At 42.9% G+C, this 22998-nt stretch overlaps 1 protein-coding gene across 17 annotated transcripts in view; it reads left to right on the forward strand.

The window, feature by feature from the left end:
* MAD1L1 (mitotic arrest deficient 1 like 1) overlaps positions 1-22998 on the forward strand; it is a 349002-nt gene that overhangs the window by 126648 nt on the left and 199356 nt on the right. For 16 of the 17 annotated variants that reach the window (XR_011155161.1, XM_069029432.1, XM_069029437.1 and 13 more), the window contains one exon: positions 15616-15756. Coding sequence is in view for 16 of the 17 variants with exons in the window: in XM_069029432.1 (XP_068885533.1) it covers positions 15616-15756 (141 nt within the window). In the remaining variant the exon portion in view is untranslated. Of the gene's footprint in view, positions 1-14079; positions 14255-15615; positions 15757-22998 lie in introns of all 17 variants that reach the window. The other variant, XM_069029446.1, reaches the window with a different exon arrangement.

A 22998-nucleotide genomic window follows, 5' to 3' on the forward strand; every position in this document is an offset into this window, starting at 1 on the left:
GGACAAAGCAGCACCTATGGATTTCCCCTTTTACTCCTAGAATTCAAAGCCACATTTTGGTTGACTCTGGTGGGTATTGATTATTTCTTCTGCAAAAACAGACAGGAATGAGATCTCCTAACATCTTTCATGACTTTTGAATGTCAAGAATTTGGAGCACGTGTAACAGGAATGCTTTGGGAATGTTCATACTTGTTACTGTCTCTGCTTCTTTTTACTGTTTCCTTCTGGTTTTGCTCTTCTCTGTGTGACTTTAGGAGAGGCAGCACCTCAGAAGTGGCTGCACAGTGTCAGCGATCCTTTCCTACAGAGCTGGTGCACATTTTGTTGTTTTGTTTTGATAAGAATGACCTAATCACTGAGAAGATCCCCAGAGAGACTTCAGAGGTCTGTGTTTTAGCCCAGTTCTAAACTGGCGAATGACCACAACCACTTCATCTTGGGGCACCAGTTTCCCCTCCAAGGAGATGGAGATGCTGAACTCCCCAAAGAGGCTGCTTTAGGATTAACTGCTAAAAAGTGCAGCATAAAAGCTTAAAGGTAGCCCTGCACCAAGTGGAAGAGTTTCATGAACAAGTTATATATACTTATAACAGTGTCCTTGTAAGACATCTGCATTTGCATATATTATACTGCATTTTTCCTTCTGCTTCTCTTCTGCCTTAATTGTCTGTGCTCCAGTTTTCCCCAGACTGGAGAGTCTCTTGCTTGTGCTAGATTGGCAAACTAAAGATAAAAGTTTTTGAAAATGAGACCAAGGACAAAAGCAGGGAGGATGTTCAACTTAGAACTGTGAAAGAATATGTGAGTGTGTTAAAAAGGGTACCAAATTCAATTATTTTTGTTAACCGGTGAGATCAGAAGAGGAATCAATTATATCATGCAGGTATCTCTCTTTGTGAGCTGCATGGTGATAACTTCAATTGCATTTGCTTTTTAAAGTTGACGTGCCAGGAGACAGCATTGTTTCAGTAGGAATGAGCAAGGAAGAGACTAATGTCATCTGTAAATGGTAGGGAAATATGAAACTCACACGATATCTTGGCAGTAATCTCTTCTGTTTAAAAAGCAAATAAGTGAAAAAGCAGGAGAAACTAAGGGATAAAATCACACCTCTTGAAGAAATACAGGGCCAAGCTTGGCGTGCGTTGTTGGAGATGATTTAGCAGTAATTAAATTGGTTCCAACATAGCGGGTAAGACTGAAGATGAGAAGAGGAAGGGGAAAAAAAAAATTCCTTACTGTCCATTAGCATGCCAGACTGTTAGCAAGCTTGGTGGGAGAGTGGTGTGTAAGTAAGCATTAGTTGATGAGTAACTGTCCTCCCCTCTCAGTCCACGCTGAGCAAGCGCTTCATGCTGGTGTTAACCACCCCCAGCACAGACAGGCTGTCATTTCTGGCTCTGTTTAAAATGGTCTGCTATCAGGCACAGCAGAGACCACAGAAATTTCCTTAATGTTGAATGCAGAATTCACCCCAGCTCCTGCTCGTTTGCCATCTCTTTTACTGCCCCGTGAGGGTCTCGCTATTTGTACGATGCCCTCCCAGGCATCCACGGTTCCTGGCAGGCTCCAGCAGCCCCTGACAGAGATCACCCGTGTGCCCAAGCCTGTGCAAACATTCCACAGAACCTTTCCTCTCAGCCAGCTTGCCGTGGGATGCTGTGCCTCTGGGGCTGCTCTGGTGTGCAGAACAACATGCTGCTTATAAATAACACCGGCTTATTTATAACGCGCTCCTATGGCGTTGCAAATAACAGCCATATCCATCACACACTGTTCATTGAAACATAAGGGTTTAAAACCACTTCAGAAACCCCTTGTTTCTTCATGTGGTGAGTGAAAAAGCAATTGCTGTTTGGAGCATGGGAGGAGTTGCCTTTGTGTGTCTCTTTGCTGTTGGTATCAGTGGGGTAAATTGTCTAATAACTTCAATTCTAAGCTTTTGAAGTATTTATATTGTTAAAAAGTATTCTTTAAGAATGAAATACATGTGTTTTGAAGTGCATGAGTGTTGAATTTGGAGAAGAATGACTGTGTTCAACTCAATTCAGTGGGTGATATTAGAGAGGCAATTACACATGATTTGTGAAATAAAGAGAGCAACCTCGGCAGAGTGTGGTACCTGCAGGGTTTAACAGCACCCTCTGATCTGAGCTAATAAGAGCAGTGTCTAATATTAGAGTTTGCCTTGTCAGAAAACCCATTAGTGTGCCAGTGTGAGGACAAGGCGTGCGAGGCAGAGCGAGCAGCTGTTTGCCTTTTGGTGCCACAGGAGGAGGCAGGGAGAAGCTCTCTCTAAAAACTTCATTTGTCATGCTGCTGCTTTTCTGTTTATAGTATTAAACTGTTGATTAAGAAAAAGATGATTGAATAGGTACCTTCTTTTAGAAGCACGCAGACTTCAGCTGGAGATTAATTCCTTCATTTGCTTGTGTTCCTCAGAAGTTTTTTAAAATTTTGTGTAAAGTTGGGGTTTTTTTTTCTTTTGAGATGAAAACTTCAGAGCTCTCTACTTTTCAACCTATTTATTCTTTTCATGTCATCCTCTTTCAAACACATTGATCTGACAGTATTTTTTCCTTCCCTTCTCATGTATCCAAAACCTAAATACAACTACAGTTTCCATTCAGTGCCCTCTGGAGGAACAGGTCCTTGTATAAGCTGTGCCACAGGCTTGGTGAGGGAGGGTTTTCAATTAGTACCACATTTGTTTTTAAATTCAAAGCTTTTAGGGATTGCTGTTAAAATTAGGTACATGGGGTAACCTGTTGGATGTGCAAATACAGAATATTAATCAAAGACCACAGACATTTCTTCTCTGCTTTGATTTTAAGTGTGGCTCTGTGAGTCTTCTGCATTTTGCTTGGTGGCTGGCCCTGAGTTTTCAATTACAAAGTGATTTCTTGTCCTTATTCCCCATCTCATTTATTTCTGGCTCTCCTTGCAGTCAGCTCTGGATAACTGAGAGAGATGCTAGAGTGGTTCCTCTCAGTTGTTGGAGAGAAATGGATATTTATTAACCATCTAGTGAAACGGTAAAAAGTAAGAGGAAAAAGTGAAGAATTACACTAGTGAATACTGCAGAGAAACATATCTTCAAATATGTACAAGACTGCTCTGGAGGAAAAGGTGATAAATTTTTGCTGAGAATTGTGCTTACAGGTGTAGAGATCATTTCTAGCAGGTATTTTGTGTTCTGTTCGTGCTTCCAGGGCGCTGCCCCAGCAGCTCCGAGCACAGACAGGATGGATGAACTGTGCTTTGCCCTCTCCTCCCTTCATGACCTCGGTGTCCTGCTCCTTGGGCTTAGGGGGAATCCAAATGACAGAGCCTGTGAGCCAGCCTGGTCTTGTCAAGCAGCCTGAGGTGGATGGGATCAATATTTCCCTGAATGGAACTCTGTGCAGGTGCTCAGTAAGATACAAACCTTGGTGAGGCTTCAGGTGTTAAGGCCATCAGAAGATCCATCGTCAGAAGGTAAATCTGTACTTCACAGGGACATCAACTGCTTGTACCTTCTTCACTGTGTCACAGGAATGCCACTAGAGGATCTTATGTGGTGATCACACTGTTTTAACAGCCTGTTCAGAAACTGAAGACTTCTAAAGATACAGCAACCGTATTTTCTTTGCATATGCTCCTTTCATTATGTATATCTGGAGCCGATGTGATTTGCTCGTGTTCAGCTGATAGCTTTTCCCCTCATTTTCTCCTTGACTTAAGTGAGTATTAATCATAAACTGTTTCATTAGTAACTAATTTGATTCAGAGAAAAAGTTGAAAAGATTTGACATATGCTGTAAAAATTGTACTACTTCTCCCACGGACTTGAGGCAGGTATTTAGAACAGGGGTTCTTTTGCATAACCTTGCTTGTTGATTTTGTTTGTGTGTGCATTTAGCATCCTTGATGTGCACAGGGAGACAGGAAGAAACTTATCACTTGCTGCTTCTTGGGTGCTTCTTTACCCTCAACAAGCTGAAGAGAATTAGTAGCCATGGGCAGCATCTCTGGGTCTGCACTGACAACAGTGCAGTTGTCCTGCTGTCTTTGAACATGGTAAAGCTCACAAATGTTGTTACTGAAGGTGAAATAATAAGGACAAGTCTAAAAAGTGATAGTTGCAAATGAAATAGGAACGGCTTTTTGGAATAAGTGGAGGGGGAGAGATTGTCAGGTGGTCAGAAATTCCAGCTGTGTGACTTGTTCCTCTTTCTTTTGTCTTCCCTTCATCACCAAACCAACCCTTTTTTTTTTGTGCTTATGGATTCAAGTGATTTTATGGTGATTGTGAGGGTTTTCTTAAACAGCCTAAGGTGGATGTTAAGGATGCTGTTAAATAATTGAAAATTACTCCAGAGAGTAGGAAACAAGGCCAATAGCAGGATCACAGCCCTGGTCTTCTGGAGAGGGGAGTCTGATCTGTTCATGAACCTGCCTGGAAGAATTCCAGGGAATATGCTTCTGGAGAGAAGGGGAAACCAGGAGAGCTGGGGAGGCTGGGGGAGGGACAATATCTTGAGGAGCTTTCAGACCTCAACTGTTGTGCAAGTCTGAGTCTGCCTAGTGCTGAGAATAGACCCCATTGAAAATGGCATCATCCCATACAGCACTGGCTGCTAAGATAAAGGTGTATTTGAGAAAGATTGTACCAAGTCAGGAGAGTGCCAAGTTTATTGAAAGGCATTTTTTAAAATAATATAATGGTATTTTCCAAATGGAAGCAGAAGAACCAAATATAGCAACAGGTATGTGACTTTACTTTAGACTTTTAACTTACTTTAGAATTAGAAAAATTGTTCTGATAGTATTTCCTGGCACATCACAATGGACTTTTTTCCAGAGATGGGACAAATGTAGCAATGAGTGTTGTGTGCTTAAATATTGCTGTGCAAAAGGGTCTGTTCTCACCTTTTTGTTTTCTTGAGGACTTGATTGCCAACTCAAAATTCTTTAATTCTGCCTATGGTGGGTTGGGCGTCCTTTGGATTGTCTTTCTGGTAGGTGGAACACAGCAAAGGCAAAAATTCAACTGAAGTCCCTTAAAATTATCCAGGAAGTTTTGCGTGGATGTGTTGCAGTATGGAAGTAGGATAACCATCATTAACTGTTTGCTACTGACCAGCATGTTACATGGCAGGGAGGGACTTTTTCCCTCTGTCTGTTGTTTGCCAGCTATTTCAGTGATTATATTCTGTACACTTTGAAGCTGTGCCCAGAAGTAGAAAAGCTGATGGTCTGTTTCATTCTCCAAAACGTGGCAGCTCATTACTAGGAAAACAAACCAAAGGGTTTAGTTTGCAATGAAGGAGATGTTTTGTTAGTGTGTTTCTGTTCCTTATTGAAATGTGGTTTTGTTGAAAATGCAAATATTGTGGTCAAATATTAATTAACAGCTGATGAATGTTTCGGTATCATACATTTAATCATAATTGCTTTTCAGATGTGTATAATGAATATTTTCCTAAATAATGTTTTTCTTCTGGTAAACTGATTTTTCCACGTTTTTAATGAAGCGCAACTTCAGTGCTTCACATTTTGTCTAATGGTTTGAGCATAACATTCTTGATGTCAGTGCAGTTCTGAGGAAAGAGTTTGTTGACTTAATATTGCAGAGACAGTTGAGAGGAAGAAAAGAAAGTGATGGCATTTTGTCTGTGAATTAATTTTACAGTGCCTAGTGATACTAAAGGGAAGGTGTTCACTGAGTGGCAGCTAGTGTTAAAATTCACTCTATTAACTAGTAGGCTATTTTAAAGTAAAAGTTTCGGTTCTGAAATGTTTAAATTTGAGGAAATTTATATGTGTGGGCTCTTATCACAAGAACTGGAGGTTCTGTCTCAGGTGTAGAGATGCATCCTCTTCTCTTTTGTTCTCTCCTGCTGTGGTTGAGGGAGGGGTTTTGAGGAGGTTATTTGCTGGTTTTTTTGGCTCAGCAGCTTTTGGGAGAGCATCTTGTCCTGTAGCTGTGACCGTGCCAGGAGTGGGTGAGGACACCCCTGTTACTCACAGAGAGGTGGGGAAGAGACCCAGGACTTTGTATCTTCACTGTTTCTCTTCACTTATTCCTCATCAACCCAGTTCAGCCAAAGATGCTGCGGAACGAGAGCAGCAGTCAGACATGGGTGATGAGAGTGTGGAAGGCTGGGAAAGCAGTCAAGCTGGAAAACTGATGATTGGACTTGTTTACCTTAAAAAGCTGTTGAAGAAGAGGTGACAATTTGAAAGCACAGAGTCTAATGAATGAATGGTTTAGAGAAGTTGTTTTCGAGTTGTTTTCCCTGTCTGTGCAAGGCAACAACAAAGATATTCAATGGAGCTGAAAGGTGGCAAATTAAAAACTGATAAAAGAAAATGCATTTTCAAGCAATGAAAAAAGTAATGGGATTAATTTCCACCAGAAAACTGGCAAGGTCAGGTGTTTCTCAGGGTTCAGAAAGCCTGGATATTTATATGATCAATAAAAGTATCTGGAGGAGTTTTCACTGAGAGCCTGTTTATCAAATGTATTTATTAGGTGTCATTTTTCTCGAGTTGAGAAGCCCAAGGTGAAGGTGCAGCTGGAATTTTGGTAAAGTACCTGCCTGAAGTAGTCTTTGTAATTGCTTCTTAAACATCCAGTTTTGTTCTTGACCCTGTCAGGGTCTCAAGAGGAGCAGGATCCCAGACACAGAAGGGTGGGTTATAGGCTCCTCTGCCAGCCTGCCCTGAGGTTTATATGGGATTTAAGAGCCAGCATATGGCAAACCTCTGCTCACAAGCTGCAGTCCTGAGCACTGAGGTGGCACATTTTCCTTTTCAAATGCAGAAAACTCTTTCAGAAGTGTGGGTCACAAGGTTAAAGATCAGCCCAGCTTCATGGTGCTCACTTGCTGCCTGAGAGCAAATGCTGAAGGTGATTCCTGATCAAGCTAATGAGACATTTTCTGTGGGTGAGGGCTGAGCTGTGCTCTGGGTGAGAGAATAAACTGATATTAAAAACAGCCTAAGAGGTGTTGCTTGGTGCAGTTTCCATCTTTTATAAGACAGAAGTGTTAAAATAATCTTTCATATTTTCAAAGGGTACAAGTTAAAACATGGAGCCCTCATCATGTAGGTAATGGGAAACATATATGATGTAAAATCAGTGTTTTGACCTCATGCAAGGAAAGCATAGAATTTTAGTTCAAAGTAAAGGCTTATCATTGCTTTGCCCTGGATAAATCACTGGATGTGATTAAATAATCTGGCCCAGTTTCATTGCTGGGAGCATGGTTTGGGTGTGAAATGACCCTTTATGGTTATTATTGTTTCAAGAAGAATATACTTGGGTGTTCTTTTGCTTTATAGGTGGTTTATGTAGTATGGAAGGTGCCCACTGGGCCAGATTCCAGGCTTAGTTCAGTCTTCTCTGCCTAGTGTGCTCTCTGAAGGAGGAACTGCTGGGCTGCAAGGGCCAAGAGCTGTGTCCCCTCTGCCATGAGAATCCTTTATAAAGATAATGCAGATATGCTATGGGAGACCTGGGAGATAATTTGATGTATACTTTGTGAAACTCTGATTGGAATCACTGATCTTTTCTACCCTGCAGGCAGTAGAGGGAATGTTTTATGAATTAAGTAAAGTATGGGAAATTATTAATATTTTCTAATAAAGCAGTCGGGTGATGGATATTCTGAAGCATCACCTTAAATCCCTTTTTCTTTGCCTTCTTCAAAAAGCCACAGCTGGCATATTTCTGGAGTTGTTGACACATCATGAGGGGATCAAGGAATTACTTTTGAGTTCAATGGAATGTGATGTGGATTGGATGAACTTCTGATTTTTTTTTTTTTTTTTGGTCCCCTCAAAATGTGATGTGAGAGCTTTTCCCCCCGTTGCAGTTCTGCCTTAGCCCAAATACCCCAGGAGCAGAGCCCAGGTGGTGGGGCCATTCCTCCTCATTCTTGCAGGGATAATAGCATGGGCTTTGAGCACAATTCAGTTTACTTTTCTCACAAGTTAATGATATTTAAGTGGTTGAAACTGCAGGAAACTGGCTGTTAAGTGCTTTAGAGGCCAATATCTGGGTTACTTAGTAGACAGGAGGAAAAAGAAATCTGAGAATAAGGAATGAACATAGGGGTGAATTTTTATGCACTGCCAACACTGGCAGCATAAAAATCTCATGTACCATCACAAAAACTTTCTTCTTTATCTTATTTTTGATTCTTCTCTTTTTTTTTGAATAGGTGAATAACACTTTAGCTTTGTATTGCCAGTAAGTAAGGATGAATCCATTTCCTTGTCAGCTGTATGCTTTCCCTCTGGCAGTGATGGTAATCTAGTGGCTAGGTTGAAGAAGGTATGTTGCAGGTTTTTTGGGTGTTTTTTAAAAAGAAATTACTGTTTTTCACATGGTGTCAGATGGTGAGTGACCCTGTGCTGAGGCAGATGAATAAGGCAGCTTCACACACAAGATTGCCACTGCCTGAGCAAGTGGGACTGTGAGAAGTGGTAGGAAAAAGTGGGGTTTTTTTGGAATGAAGAGATGACAAACACACTGGGACAGAAAAGCAGGCTCACTCTGGAGACAGGCAGCAGTGAGTGTTCCAGTAGAGGGGAGCTAAATGAAGAAAAAATCATACAATTATTTCACAGCAGCAGGAGGCTAAGAAACATAACTAAACACGTTAAACTCACTGTGAAGCAAGAGGACCCCAGGGGTATTTTAGTCAGATAATATTTAATTTGTTGCAGTGTCAGTTGTATGATTGCTTGTCAGCTGGCATATGGATGTGCTGTAAGCAAAATGGGGTTTTCAGAGACCACGCACAATTTTCCAGAAGATAGTAAGCAGGAGATTTATCAGAGATGGATTAAAGGAGTTACAGTGGATTTATTTGCTCTGGTCCATTGCCAGGATATAAGGCAAGCTGAGCTCTCTGCAGAGAAGTGTTGGAGGAGAGGGACAAGAGCTAGAAAGGGAGGGCTATAAATCAGGAGGAAAACCTACGGAATACAAGAGCATGTAAGATATACATAGGTATTTGTAGGAGTACATTTAGAGCTGCCAGCTGAATGTTGGCCAGGAGAGCAATCGGATTGCAGAGTTTCTCCAAAATTTAAGAATGGACGGTTGAGAAGCTAGGAGTGTCTCTGAATGCCTTGTTCTGGCACGTAAAATGAGTATTTGATCATCTCTCTCGTGTTCTCTGCCTGATTGTGTCCTCTTCCCACCAGTTTCTCTGGGTGGCTGCTTTCTCCAGACTTCCAGCCTTGGGAGGAAAGTTGCTGTTCAACCTGAATGGTAACCTGACTTTCTGAGCAAGAAAATGGCTCTGAGACTGTTAGAAAACAGATGAAAACCATCCCTTGCAGAGAGATGATGGGACAGACAGGGGTTCCTGGTTTGCTGTGTGCCTGTGGTTGTGCCCATCAGCCTTTCTGACCTCTCCCCGCCTATTCCTGTTAGGCATGGATGGAGGTACTTGGACCTCAAAAGAAGGAATATTTTATTTTTCTTGGAGAAGCCTTAGTTGTAGGGCACAGCGCATCTGAAAGGCTTCTTTATAGGTTAAATCCATCTTTAGATTCCTGCAGTGACTTTATATTGGCTCGAGGGGCAAAAACACAAGCAGAGGGTTGATATATAGGCAGTCACATTTGAGAATTAAGGATATTTTAAAAAATGTTTCTCAATGGTCCTGTCAGTGCAAGGGTACTGCAATCTGCTGGATGTTTTTATTTTTATGAAGTTAACAGGCTTTTTTTTGTAAATGGTGTTTTAATTGAGGTCTTGAGTAGAAAGTCAATGGTGTGTGTATACATATGTGTCTGCAGTCAGTTCTGATTAGCAAAGTAATGTGAAAATAGGTCAGCCACGGAGAGAAATGTTGGGAAATGGCTGCAGCTGAGAAGGAAGATATTTGTAGGCTTGGAGTAGAAAATTTTGGTTTAAAGATGACTTGTATCGAAGATAGGGTGGTAAGAGGAAGGGAACCATTTGCCTTCTGGTGATCATAGATGCTGCTGAAGGCAAGGAGGGGTTGAGAAGTTTCTGGCAATTTAACTTTTGCTGGTTTTGTTTGTTGGGAACTCTTGGGCTTTTCGTTCTGGAAGAGTCCATTAGCTCTTGTGCCAATTAGCAGTGCTCCAAGAGGGAGCTGAGGGAAGTGGCTCCCATAAGAGCAAAGTCTGACCCAATGTGTCTTTAGCCCCAGCTCTCCCTGCAGGCCTGGTGCTTCCTGGATTTTGCTGTCACTTGATTGTTGCTTCTCACCCTACACTTTCCATAAAGCAACAGGACTTGAACATAGCTTTATTTCCAAAGTAGGGCTTAACAGTTTATCAATCCCTTATCAATCCCTCCAGCCCTCAGACTGGGGCAGAACCTGTTAGATGTCAGCATCCCTGTTCACATTCCCTGGTTAATGCTTTTCTGTGGGGCACAGGGCATCTCCCTGCATCCTGCTGAGCCTGAAGAGGGCTGCATGTGTTTCCCATAAGGAGGGTGCAAACAGGGAGCCCTGGGAAAGAGGCAGATCTCCCCTGGTGCTGCAGCCTGTTCATGGTGCCTGGTGGCTCTGCTGCCACGCAACACTCTGTGCTTTGTTTCCGTGATTTTCATCACCCTGATGCCAACTCATTCCTCCAAATTACAGAGATGTTGTTGAATTGTAATTCTCTTCTTTGATAAACACATCACTGGAGTTAAGATTTATCGCGTTTATTATTTGCCTTTATTCAGTAGACAATTTACTTGTCAAAGAAGGACATTAGACTGTTTTGATATTATTCATATTAAGGCTCAGTTGATTGTTTCTTGTCCTTAATTCTTCCTAGCTGCTTGCAATTTGATTGTTAATGTTTTTTTCAAGTATTTTATGAGATACCAAAATATTGAAGTGATTTATAATTGCCAGAGTCTGTATCTTCTCCTCCATCCTTCTTTTAAAAGGTTGGGTCTGTTTCTCTGTCCTATTTTCAGTTGCTGTCTTGCCATTTGTGAGTTCCTCAAGGATATTTGCTCATGGACCAGAGATTAATGTGATTAATTTTATTAAGTAACCTAAGAATATGTTTTGTCAATAGGTCCTGACACAGTCTAATATATTTAAATATTCTTCGGTTATTTCTAACCATATTTTGCTTTGTATTTCTATGCTTCCCACTAATTTTACTGATGTTAAACATCTGGTCAAGCCCCACTTACCATCTCCCTTTTTCTATATATGAGTTTAAAGCAAGAAAGCCCAGACCTGTGTTACACAGCCCTCTCTCTCTTTTATTTGTGTTTTTACAAGAAAGAGTTAGCTAAATTATACCTGATTGCAAATAGCATCTGTTTGATGTTGAAGCTCCATATCTTTCTTCAGTCTTGAAATTTTCCCTTATTATTACTAATTTGGATTTAGGAGTCTGGAGATGAAGAGGAGGGGGAAGAAATCTTGCCACTGATTTCTGATAATGAAGCAGCCTATTAACATTCCCTAAAAATTATCATTAATTGAACAAAAAGCTGATGTAATACTTGGAATATTTCTGTACCATCAAAAAAGCTCCAAGTGGGAAATATCATTCTGATTCCACTGTACAGAGTCTGTCTCCTCTGCCAGGCTCTAGCCCGTGCAGAAGTGAGAGAGCAAGCGAGCTGTGCCGTTGGGCTGTGTATTAATAGTCAGAGTTCACTCGTGTGGAAATAAAGCAGATTTTACTGTGACTAGAATCTGTCATTAAAAAGCCATTATTGGAACTGACCGGCACAGTTCCCACTCTCTCATTGCTAATGACAAAACAATCTGTTCTTTAAAAAACAACAACCCTATATTTTCTTGCAGAGAACGGTGCAGGAGACCCACCAGAACAGGAGCGGGGTGAAGAGAGGCAGTTGAAAGATTTATTGATCAATAAACCAGACAATTACAGCTTGTTTATAAAAGGAAAAAAAAATAAAAAAGCCACCTCAAACCTCAGCCCTGCGAGCAACACTGAGACTCTAATAATGATAACTCTGGCATCCAGCTTGAAAGGATAAAAGTCAATAGGAAGATATAGGATTTCAATAAAATTATGACACTAGATAAACTTTACCCCAGGAACACATTTTCCCTGGGTGTGTGACTGACTTCAGTTAGATTTGTAACTTTAATTTCTTTCTTATTGATTTTTCTTTTCTTCAGCTAATTAGAAAGTCTGTGGTGAATGGGCTGGGTGTGTGTTTGAAGAGGGGCTAACGAGCAGCAGCAGCAGAAGGGCCTGAACTTATATGTATGTATATAAGGTCAGGCACCTTTTTATGGTTTTTTGGCTATGTTTTACTGTTCAGTTGCTTCCCATAACCCAGGCTCTGGTGCTCCTCAGTTGCAGGTATCTGTGGGCTGCCCTTGTGATGTGCAGTGCTGCAGTGATTTGGGTGGTGGTGGTTGCAGTGATGATGATGATGGTGCTTGTGTGAGCCCTTCTCAGGCCTTTCCCTAAAATTAAACCAAAAGTCCTGAACGAGCCCACTTATATTCCTGCTGTTTCTAAACCACTCTGAAGTGTGAATGCTGCAGAAAGGGACTTTCTTTGAGCTTCAAGATGCTTGTCAGCCAGGTCAAATTTTGGTTTTACACAGAGGGAGTAGAGGAGCTGGTGGGAGGACTGGGGAGAAGCTTCATCTTAGGGGTGGCATTTTTCAGAGGTGCCATCCTGTTCTTTCCCATAGCACATTTCCAAGAGATTAGCTCTAGTTTCTGGTTAAAATTATAAAATGTGTTTTCTTCTTAGTTACTTATGCAATAGTAGGAGGAATATTTATTTGATGAATGGGCTGGTGCTGGCAGAAGGAAGGGAAACTGTTCAACCTTTGAAAAAAATCACTATCCTTCCTCTTTTTCAAACTTACATCTCCTCAAACACAGCTGCAAGCTGCAGCACCAGGGTTTGCTGTAGGGCATTAATTTCCTAGGTTTATAATGAACATCAAGATTATTATTCTTCATTTAGGGCATGTTTGGAATGAGCTGCATCTCTGTTTGGGTGTTGACTTAAAACTGGTTAAGGTGAAGAGCACCTGGAATTGTGCCAGGGTAGGGCCATGGTGAGTTAGCAGAGGTTTACCTTGTGCTGGGTAAATTTTGGAAATTCCCAGAGGAACTGCTTTTTAGTAATTCTGATGAACACTCTCCAGATAGGAAGCAGCAAAGCAGCTGTATTAGAATAAGGTTAGAAAGGGCATCTGAAAATGCCTGGGGAGGATTTTGATGGGTCGTGAAGAATGAGGAAATACTGCAGCAATTACTAAATTAGGATTACATTTTAGAGAATCTTTTTAGACAGAGGACTTTTCAACAAGAACTTCTGTTTCCTGCCAAACTAACAAGATCTTTAGGAGCGGGGGAAAAGCTTTCGATAAGTGCTCTTGATGGGGAGAAGTTTAAAAAATGGAGCTGGGGACCACTTGTTGGAAGCTGAGAATTCATTTCACTAACAGTATTAATATTTAGAAATAATTAAAGAGGATAAGTAAACTCCAGGATCAAGTGTTTAATTGTGCCACCCTTTAGTTCAGCTTTTCAGCACCTTTTTTTTTTTTTTTATAATACAGCTTCTGCTGTGTTTACCATGTGTGATTTTTTTTGAGAAGTTTACTCTTTATTTCAGAGAGATGCTTTGAAGGGCAGGGGCTGTAGTTGATTTTAGGGGAAAAGGCAGCCTGAAGGGTTGCTCGTGCTCCCATGCAGTTTTCCCATGCTCACATGAAAGCTGGAGTTTGTCCTCCTTGCAGCTCCACAGCCCAGGGAGCTGCTGGGATCTTGATGGGGATGACTCAAATGACCTCATGTTCAGCAATTAATTGGAAGCCAAGTGTGGTGGGAGTTGCCAGGGGTCCTGTTTGCTTTTGAAAAAACACCAAGGATTTTGGGACTGCCCCTGCTGTAATGGAGAGAACATAGCAGTGGTAAATTATCACATGGATGAAAGATGCTTAGGAGAAAATTAGGACAGCGGAGCAGCTCGGAGAGCAGAGAAGGAGAGAGGATGCTGTAATTGCAAATCTAATTGCAACAACATGAAAAGCTCAAACCAATACCTTCACTAAATGCTGTCATTATGTTCTCTTCTGTGCTCTAGAAAGTGATTTGGCTGTAAATGGGGAATGGAATTCATCTCCTGAGCAAAAGCAGTTTGCCTTATGGAGTGTGTGCTGGGCAGACTGGGTGATGTCTGTGGGTGCTGGAGGGGGAAGAGGAGGATGGAGAGATCCTGTCCTGCTGCCTCTCTGCTAAACAAGTTCATCACAAGGCAGGTGTGGCTGCATTGGGTTTTCTTCTTTTTCAGTAACGTGGATTTCCTTTCACATGTCTGTCAGATGAACAATTCTAAACTATGGCAAAACTGTTTCCCTGGAAAAGTATATTTCTCTTCAGTTAAATCTGGGCTAGGAGCTGGTAATAGCTGCTGGTACTATTTATGTTAAAACCTGTCCTTCTTTATAATTTTATTAACCCAGCTCCTGTAGCCCCAGGCTGTCCTTTGGTCTTGGCGTCCTTTTACCTGCTGACCAACCCAACTATCTTGGCTGACCTTTCAGTCCATGACATGCTCTGAACACACTGTACCTCTGGCAGTGCCCCCAGTCTTGCTGTCACACCTTGAATTTCAATGTTCCTTCCTTTGCCACATGGACACTTGCTATCCACATTCAGTCTGACCTTTAGGTTTGGAATGAGGAGATAACCTTTGTATCCCCGTGTGCATATTGCAGTGTAACCAGTAACCTCCTTAAACACACCTGACTTCTTGAAATTTTCCTTTTGTCCCCATTCTTCTTCTCCATCAGTGCCTTGGAGGGAGGCATTAGGTGCTGTCTGAAGCTGGGAAAGCATTAGGAATACTTCAGCCAGGACCCCACACAAAAAGTTTTATGTTTAGCTCCGAGCCCAAGCTTTATAGTTGAGAAGCTGTTCTCAGGGAGGGGAGGAGGATCTTTCTGTTTGTCTTTCTCTGCAAATGCCTGGTTGTAATTGCCAGCAGATAGAAAAGTGAGCCGAACACAGTCTGCCAGACATTAACCTCTGAAAAAATGTTTGTTACAAGCACTGAGTGTTGTAGCATCTAACAAGTGATAAGTCAGATACCATTTTGAGGATATTTGCTCTCAGCCACTTTGTTCGATGTCAAATCTGTTTCATTTCTGTTGTGACAATTCTGTTCTTTCTTTGCTGAGACTCTGGCAGGAAAAATGTCAAGTACAACACTAAATATTTTGCTGAGGAAACCCATTCAGCCATGTTGAATTAGAAGAGCGTCTCTAGGCAGGCTCTGTTTTCAGTTGCCATCTGCTTGTTAGAGTGTCTGCATATTGCTTTCCTGCAAAGGGTATGGGGTTTTATAGACACAAGACAGTCTAATTTTTCAGTCTTCACAGAGCAACATTTATTTTATTAGAACTGTGTGTCCATCTGTGCCTTGATGCTGACGTGAAGATGACGAGTGTACATCCATCAGAGTTGAGTTGCCGCGTAAAAGAAGAGTGGGCAAAAATGTAGAAGGCTCTCCTTGGAGCGTGGCCAGGGGCTTTATCCCTAAAAGCTTTTGCTGTTGTTCCTGGCGGGGAGGGCATTTAGAGGCTTTATCCCTAAAAGTTTTTGCTGTTGTTCCCGGCAGGAGCGTGATGGAATGAGGGCCATCCTGGAGTCGTACGACAGCGAGCTGACCCCGGCCGAGCACTCGCCGCAGCTGAGCCGGCGCATGCGCGAGGCCGAGGACATGGTGCAGAAGCTGCATGCTCACACCACCGAGATGGAGGTAATAAAGCAGCATCCTGCTCTAACCCCAGGGGTGAAGGAGTTGAGACCTCCAAGATTGAATTGCCTGGTGACGGGATCTGCTCTTGCAGAAGCCAGATTTGCGATGCTCGTGCTTCGAAATTCCAGGATCAATAAGAGCCACGAGTTATTGTTCTGCAGCTGAAGCTGGCAGAAGCCAAGAATAATCATCTTTGGGTGTGCTGAGTGTGCTGTGCTGCACTGCATGGCTGGAGGGACAACCACTCCCTGTGGTGAAAGGGTGTGGTTAAGGGGGAGTGAAGGGGTAGCAGGTGTGGGGTTTTCTGTGCTGTGGTCAGTGATTCTATCTATTACACACTCTATCACACGTGTAATCAAGGCTCTCCTGTACAGAGTGAGCCACTTGTGTCTACAACAGCTTTACTTAAGGGTTGAAGAAGTAAAGTATGTGTTTGCTTTAAATTCTTCACTTCTTGACATTAGGCCTGAAAACCCCGGATTTCTGGTCACTATTAAATGCTTTTTACTAGGTTTTCTCTAAGAAAGAAAACATTCTGTCCAAAGGTAGAAGTATCTCTTAAAGGCATTCTTATATTCTCTTTAGTTCTCGTTTTGAAAATTTGGAATCTGAAATGTGACTGTGGTGAGCTAAATGTTAACCTGCATCAGCCAAATTGTTCCTCCCTTCTGTTGTTCTTAGTGGAATGGGCTTTGTGGTGATGAGTTGAAATACTTTGAATATGTCTGTGTCCTTAAAGCTTGGCAGTTTTATTACATTAGGCTTTACAATAGTCATAAGTATGTGAGTTTTTCTTCATGTCTAATTCCCTTATCGTGTCAATTTAGATGCTATAACTCAAATGGAGTAGACTGGTAGAAATTGCTCCTTGGGTTCATGCTCAAACCATAGAGTTGTCTCACTCTGCACAAAACTGCTGCTTCTGGCATCTTTAAAAATGCTCTTTCCTTGTGTTGGGAGATGGGGGCTTAGTTCAGGCAGTACTGGCTCCAGTGATCTTTAAATCCTTAGAACAGCACAATGTGGTGTAGATCAGTGTCCTGGTGTAGATCCATTTCATTGGTGTTCTCAGAAAATGAATTCTGCAAAGTTTTGGGCAAGCTGGTAGAGAAGTTAGCTGGTAACACCAGATAAAATGGAAATTTGCCTGAATTCATCTGCCTTGGAATGTTTCTCTATTTTGTCTTTTGAATATTGTATTGCTTCCCAGCAGACAGAGCAGGATTAAATGATGCTGACATAAAGGGATAGGTGGCTATTTTATCCTGCTTCCTTAGTTGTTCCCAACAGTGGCTCTAGGTTGTTTCAGGGAGATTTTCTGAATTGTTTCCTTGAATATGTCAGGTGTGCTGTCTTCAGGCAATAGCAAATTATCTTTTCTTCTTCAGATGAAAGCATGGAAGAGTGTGGGAACAATTTGGTTATACCCCTTTAATTATTTATAGGGAACAAATTCTAAGTTTATTTTCATGGATATGGATTAAGGGCTACATGGAAAATTTCAGAAAGGAGCTGTGTTCTCTGGAGGTTTGTTGTGTGTGATGTCAACCTCTAAGCCTTTCAAAGACTTTGCTAGAAGCAGGATTCAAAGACCTGATATTTTCCTCACAAAGTAAAATTTTACGCTTCAGCTTGATTGTGTTTGCCTTTCTGACTGCAGTGTTGGCTGCTGAATCCCATCTGTTTTGAAATTTTGGGGGAAAGTGTTTTGTTCCAGTAAAAATCGGGAAACTGGAAAGGGAAATTGAGGTACAGGCAGGACCCCTGGTGCTTCATCATCAGGAGCAGCAGCTGTAATCAGCTGCCAGTAGATCAAAGCTGCCGAGATGGTCGATGGCAGCTATTAATAACTTCTGACTTAATGCTCTGCACCCTCCCAACTCTGCTGAGCCTCCCCATGAGGTTTGGAAATGTTGACACCTGCATGACTCAGCTCACAAACAGAGCAGACTGCTGGGATGAGGCACCTTGGAGCCTCAGTTGTTTGAGATGCGGCAGAAACAGCCTCTGTAGGGGGGTGAGGAGAGAGGGAAAAGGGAATTTCAGCATGTTTAAATCAGTGTGGCAGAAGGGTTGGAGCATTCTGGGAGCCTCTGGTGTGGATGGGCTGGGAAGGGCAGCACACAGGCAGCTGGAGAGGAGCAGGGAGAACCAGGAGGGCTCACCTGGGAGCATTGTGCCCATGGCAGCAAAGCAACCAGTGCCCAGCTACTCCAGACAGATCCAGGGGAGGCCTGGGGCAGCTGCAGAGGGCAGTGATGGATCTGAGCTGAAAAGGCCTGGCTGGCATTTTTGGAAGGCTGGGATGGTTGAAGTGTGGAAAACAAGGAAGATCACCTGTTAGCAGGGGATTTGCTGCTGTGGATACTCACAGTGATGCCCACAGAGGAGCCTCTGGCACCCAGCAGACAGTGGGACACAGTCCCTGTGTGCTCCAGCTCTGCTGGGGAGGCTCCAGGTATTGCTGTGGTCCAGGAGCTTCTGGAGTTTAAAAAAGCCTTTGAAGGCTCCAAGGTAAATCATCCTCCTGTATTGCATTTGGGGGGTTCTGCCCTTCAGCTTCGTTCATAAATCTTAACATTTGCACCATGAACCATGTCTGTCCTCTCTGATTTTTTTATCACATTCCCCCCCCCTTTTTTTTTTTAAATCTTTGCTACAGAGTACTCTAACAAAATCTCTTTCACTTAATTTAACAAAATCTCTGAGAAGAGAACGCCTTAATAGTTTCATTTTTTTCTTGTTTCTTCTGGCTGCCCAAATCTGTTACCAGCAACCCACCTCTGACATAACATAGAGGGGGAAAAAGGGATGTTCTTAACAGGGGTTTTTCCTTACTCTGGAAAGAGAGATTTCTCCATCCATTTGAGCAGCAGTCAGGAAACTCTGGTTAAGATGGAGTGAGAGAGATAATACAGTAAGAGAGAGGAGGAAGCTGTGTGGGACTGGGAAGATTTTGGGCTGAGACAACAGCTTTTAACTCATTAGGGAGATGAGGTCTCTGGTAGGTCCTTTGCTGGGTGTGCAAATGGAAGTGGGAAGCTGCTTAAAAGAGCACAGGGAATGGGAGAGGAGTGTGCAAGCTCTGGAGGGGGCTGTGTGTGAGGGTTAAAGTCTGCTGGGGGGATGGAGTAAGGGGACACAGGGAGCTGTGCCCCAGCCCTTGCTGGGCAGGAGAGCTGCTGGGAGCACTGCACTGTCTGCATCAGACATCACCTGGATTACAGGCACCTTCCAGAAACTGGGATACAGCAGGATGCTTTGATCCCAGATCATTTCAGAGGTGATGCTGCAGAAGAACCACTCCTGTCAGAGCCTGATGGGGCAGAGGACTGGAAGGCAAAGAAAGGCAGGTGGGGAACTTTTTAAATCCCCTTCACTGATGCTGTATGAGAAAAGCTGGATCTGTAATGCATGGACATGCAAGCATACAGACAAGCAGTTGCTTTCTCTTCCCCAGAGCTGCCTGCCCCCAGCCCAGCCCCCACTCCACAGGGCTGATGTGGCTGGAGAGGTTCAAGGAAGCATTTTACCGAGTGTTGAATGTAAAGCACGAAGAGATGCAAAGAAAAGTGTCATCTGAAATGGTGGCTGGAAAAGCAAGCAGGCTGTGTCAGCCCATTTCACATGGTTAATGAAGTGTCACTCACCATCTTTTTTAAAAGTGTGTTTTGGAACTGGAGAGGGAATGAGTTTGTCCCTGGCCAGCCTGTTATAAATACTTTCACAGAATTGTAACTGTATTTCTATGGCAGAGTGAATTTCTGTTTTGATACTGGTCACATTTATAGTTGTCTGACCAATCTTGGTTAACTTTTACCACCTTAGCTCTCATTACTTCTAATTTCAAGGTAAACATGACAAAACAAGAAGCTTCTGTGCATGCAGCAGCTCCTGTGAAAAAGCTTTGATGTGGAGTTTAGTGTTTGAAAAGTTAAATCCAGCTGCACAAAAGGGAGATAATCATAAATATAACTGCATTAATAGTGATTTTATTACAACACTCCTGGCTCCATACGAAACTTTAATGAAGAGAGATTTGCAAGGAAGACTCATGCTGACACCTTCAATGGTCTCCAGCATCTTTTACATTGAGAGATTTCCCCTGTCTGTGAGCACCATATGTACTCTAATCAGTTAATTGAGTCTGACAGTTTCAGCACACCAAATGCCATATGTTCTGTGGTTTTGTGCCATCACGGGCATTACTGGTGACCTCAAAACTCATTGACCAAATATTGTGGCATTATCTGCCCCTGATAACTGCACTGCATCTGCTGATGGTGAAACCTGGATGTTGCTGATTTTGTGCTGTTAAGTCACCAATCTGCTCCTTGTGAAGGGGGTTTACTCAGCAGCCACCCCAGTGCTTAAACTGCTTAAATTTTACGGTGAATGCATTAAAATGTTAATTTGAGCAGCTAACAGTTCTTCCTTGTCTTTCACCCAGCTTCCCCCATCAGCACTTTTTCACTTTTTTTGCCTTTTTTTTTTTCCCTTTGATCCACAGTTTGTGTTTATCTTGTTCCTTTGCCATATTTCCTCTCCCCCTCAAAGGTAGATTGCTCCTTTACACAGCAGAAGGGGCTTCTGTGGTGATGGGAACTTTACAGAGATGTTTCCTCCCATGTGCGCAAGGTACAGAGGAGTTTGTTTTAATTTTCAGGTTTCTCCTGCCTCCTTCCTTTACCTCTCTGCTGCCATCCAACCTTTTTTTGCTCAGTGACAAGTTTAAGAAGCAGTGAGATGATTACTCTGCTCACTTTGGATGTCCATAAGGAGCAAATTGGAATCACTAGAGCTTTCCTGCCACTCCAGAATGGCATATGTTTCACTTGCCCAGACTTCTGCTGTCACCGTAGCATCTTATCCGTGGCTCGTGGGAGAGAACAGGCTCTCCCTGGAGATGGTGCTGAGATGCTCCACGCATCAGCTCCCACTGATTGCTGAAGCAGTCACAGGGCTGAACATCATCTTCTGACAAAGCAAACACCTTGTTGAAATAGCACTTTGAACCCAAATGCTTTGGCATCTCTTGGCAGACTCGAGCCTTCCCAGGAACCACTGAGGTCCCTTGCATTTGGTTTTTCTTTGCTAAAGGAGAGTAGGTCAGGCCTATGTTCTCTGGCAGTCCTGCAAAATGGATTATCTTGGGTTCTGTGTTATGTCACGTGTTTCATCTTCCTTCAGACCTGAGTGACCTTATTGAGTCAGTGAGTCATTAGTTTCCTCCCCTCCCTTTTACACCTGCCAGTGGTTGTGCTTTGGGAGAGCACCTGGCAAATAATCATCATATAAATGAGGAAGCCAAGTCACCAAGAGGTTTAATGATTTGTTAAAGGTGACAGGCCCTGCCCTCTCCAAGGACAGTGACTCTTAAAACTAATTGATGTTGCAGCAGATCCTGTCTCTGTGTATCTGAGACTTTTTGTTTGGTCAAACTAGATTTTAAAACTCAGTTGCTCTTAATTTTTTTGAGGAGATTCCTCATTTTGGATCTGTCCTGAAAGTCAGTAATTGATCAAGAGAAGCAGTCCATGGCACTTCCTTACACTGGAGATATTCTGCACAAGCCAGCATTGTTTTCACTACAGGGAGATTTTTGCAGCTATTTTTAGTGTGTGGATGCTCTGACAGTTTAAGAATGGCTTTAAGTCAGCAGTTCCCAGGGACCACAGCTAACTGGAAGCAACCTCCATCATTCTCAGGAATGAGAATGTCCTGTCACCAGCTTGCATAGGGTGAATCATTAACTAGCACAACTTCTCTAGCCTGTGAAAAGCTGCCTTATGGACAAGCCCCCAGAAAAATAACCCCAGCTGCAAATCAACCAGCAGCCTCAAGGACACTTTTACCTCTTGGCTGCATGTTGAAGTGCATGGACAGAAAAACATTTCCCAGCTCTGCTGCTCTCACTTTGAGTGCAGTAAGGACAGGGGTAGACAATTGTCATTGCTGTCACCTCTTGCTGAAAGTCACACTCCTGGTGTAGATGCAGTCAGTGACGCTGTGCCCCTTGTTCTCTTGCTGGGTCACATCTTGACTCTCTTATGTAAAGATGTGCAGTAATGATAAATGTAAGCAATCACCTGTGCTAGCAGTGCAGGGAGTTCAGGGTGGACTCAGCTGGCTGAGTGCTTCAGCCTGCAGGAAGCACACCCAGCCTAGGTGAGACTGTTCTGCTGTCCAGGTTTGATGCTCAGAGGATGTGGGAATGCTCTTGTACTCAGGCTCTAAGTACTCACTTCAGCCCTGGCAGATTGATAGATGCCAGCAACAGAGAGACTTTCCCTTCTCCCTAACAATGCTCCACTTAAAATGCTCTTGGTATGAACAAATCCTCCCATAGCCTCTTCTGGTGATGTTATGAATAACCAAGCACAAAAGAAGCTTGACCTAAGGAATTTGGATTAGCTTCAGATGTCCCTGGCTATAGGAAACATGAGAAACAGATGAACTGTGTCTAAATTCCTACAGAAGATTTAAAATTGGGTTATTTCTTAGCAATGTATTGGAAAGAGCTGATAACTGAGGTGCAGTTATGAGTCATATTTACCACAATAGAGCAGGGGAGAGCGTTTCATGCGATGCTGAGAGCTTTAAAATGCTTTACACTGGAGAGCCTGCATGCCTGTGCTGAGAGATACAGGCTCTGCAATTAGATGTCTTGAGGAGGAGGAGGAAGCAGGAATATGTTTGGAATGGGAGCAGTGGCTCTATCCACAGCAAAGAGCAACTTCTGTGCAGGGTGGTACAAATCCCCTCCTGCATCTGGGGAGCAGGGGCTGACTTGGGGCACAGGCAGAGCAGTGATGACATGTCTCTTCCCTCTCAGGCAGAAGACAGAGGCAAATTAAGTATCTTTGGGGAATGGATTAGGAACAGATAGCTTCCAGCTTTTCAAAAGGAAGGCTTTGAAAGAGTTAGAAGTGTGTTCTCGCGTTGGTCTCCACTTGCAGCTGCAGGCAGCGTGGAGGGATGGATGGGAGGCAGTAAAGAGGTTGCTGGGCAAGTTCCTCTAGAGCTTGCACCATTTCCCAGTGTTGCTTTGCACAATTGCAGAAGTTTGGTTTTCTTAGCAACGTTAGAGAAACATTCAACATTAGGACAAACTGCTTTCTGTGTTTAATTTGGAGATTTAACCTCTATGAATCTCCTCCAGGCTGGAAAGCATGGTGATTTGGGATAACACTGGTCTGATCCATGTGGATTGTGCAGGTACAGCCCATGTCACTGCTGTGC

This window comes from Aphelocoma coerulescens, chromosome 14 (genome assembly GCF_041296385.1).
Source record: "Aphelocoma coerulescens isolate FSJ_1873_10779 chromosome 14, UR_Acoe_1.0, whole genome shotgun sequence".
NCBI lineage: Eukaryota > Metazoa > Chordata > Aves > Passeriformes > Corvidae > Aphelocoma > Aphelocoma coerulescens.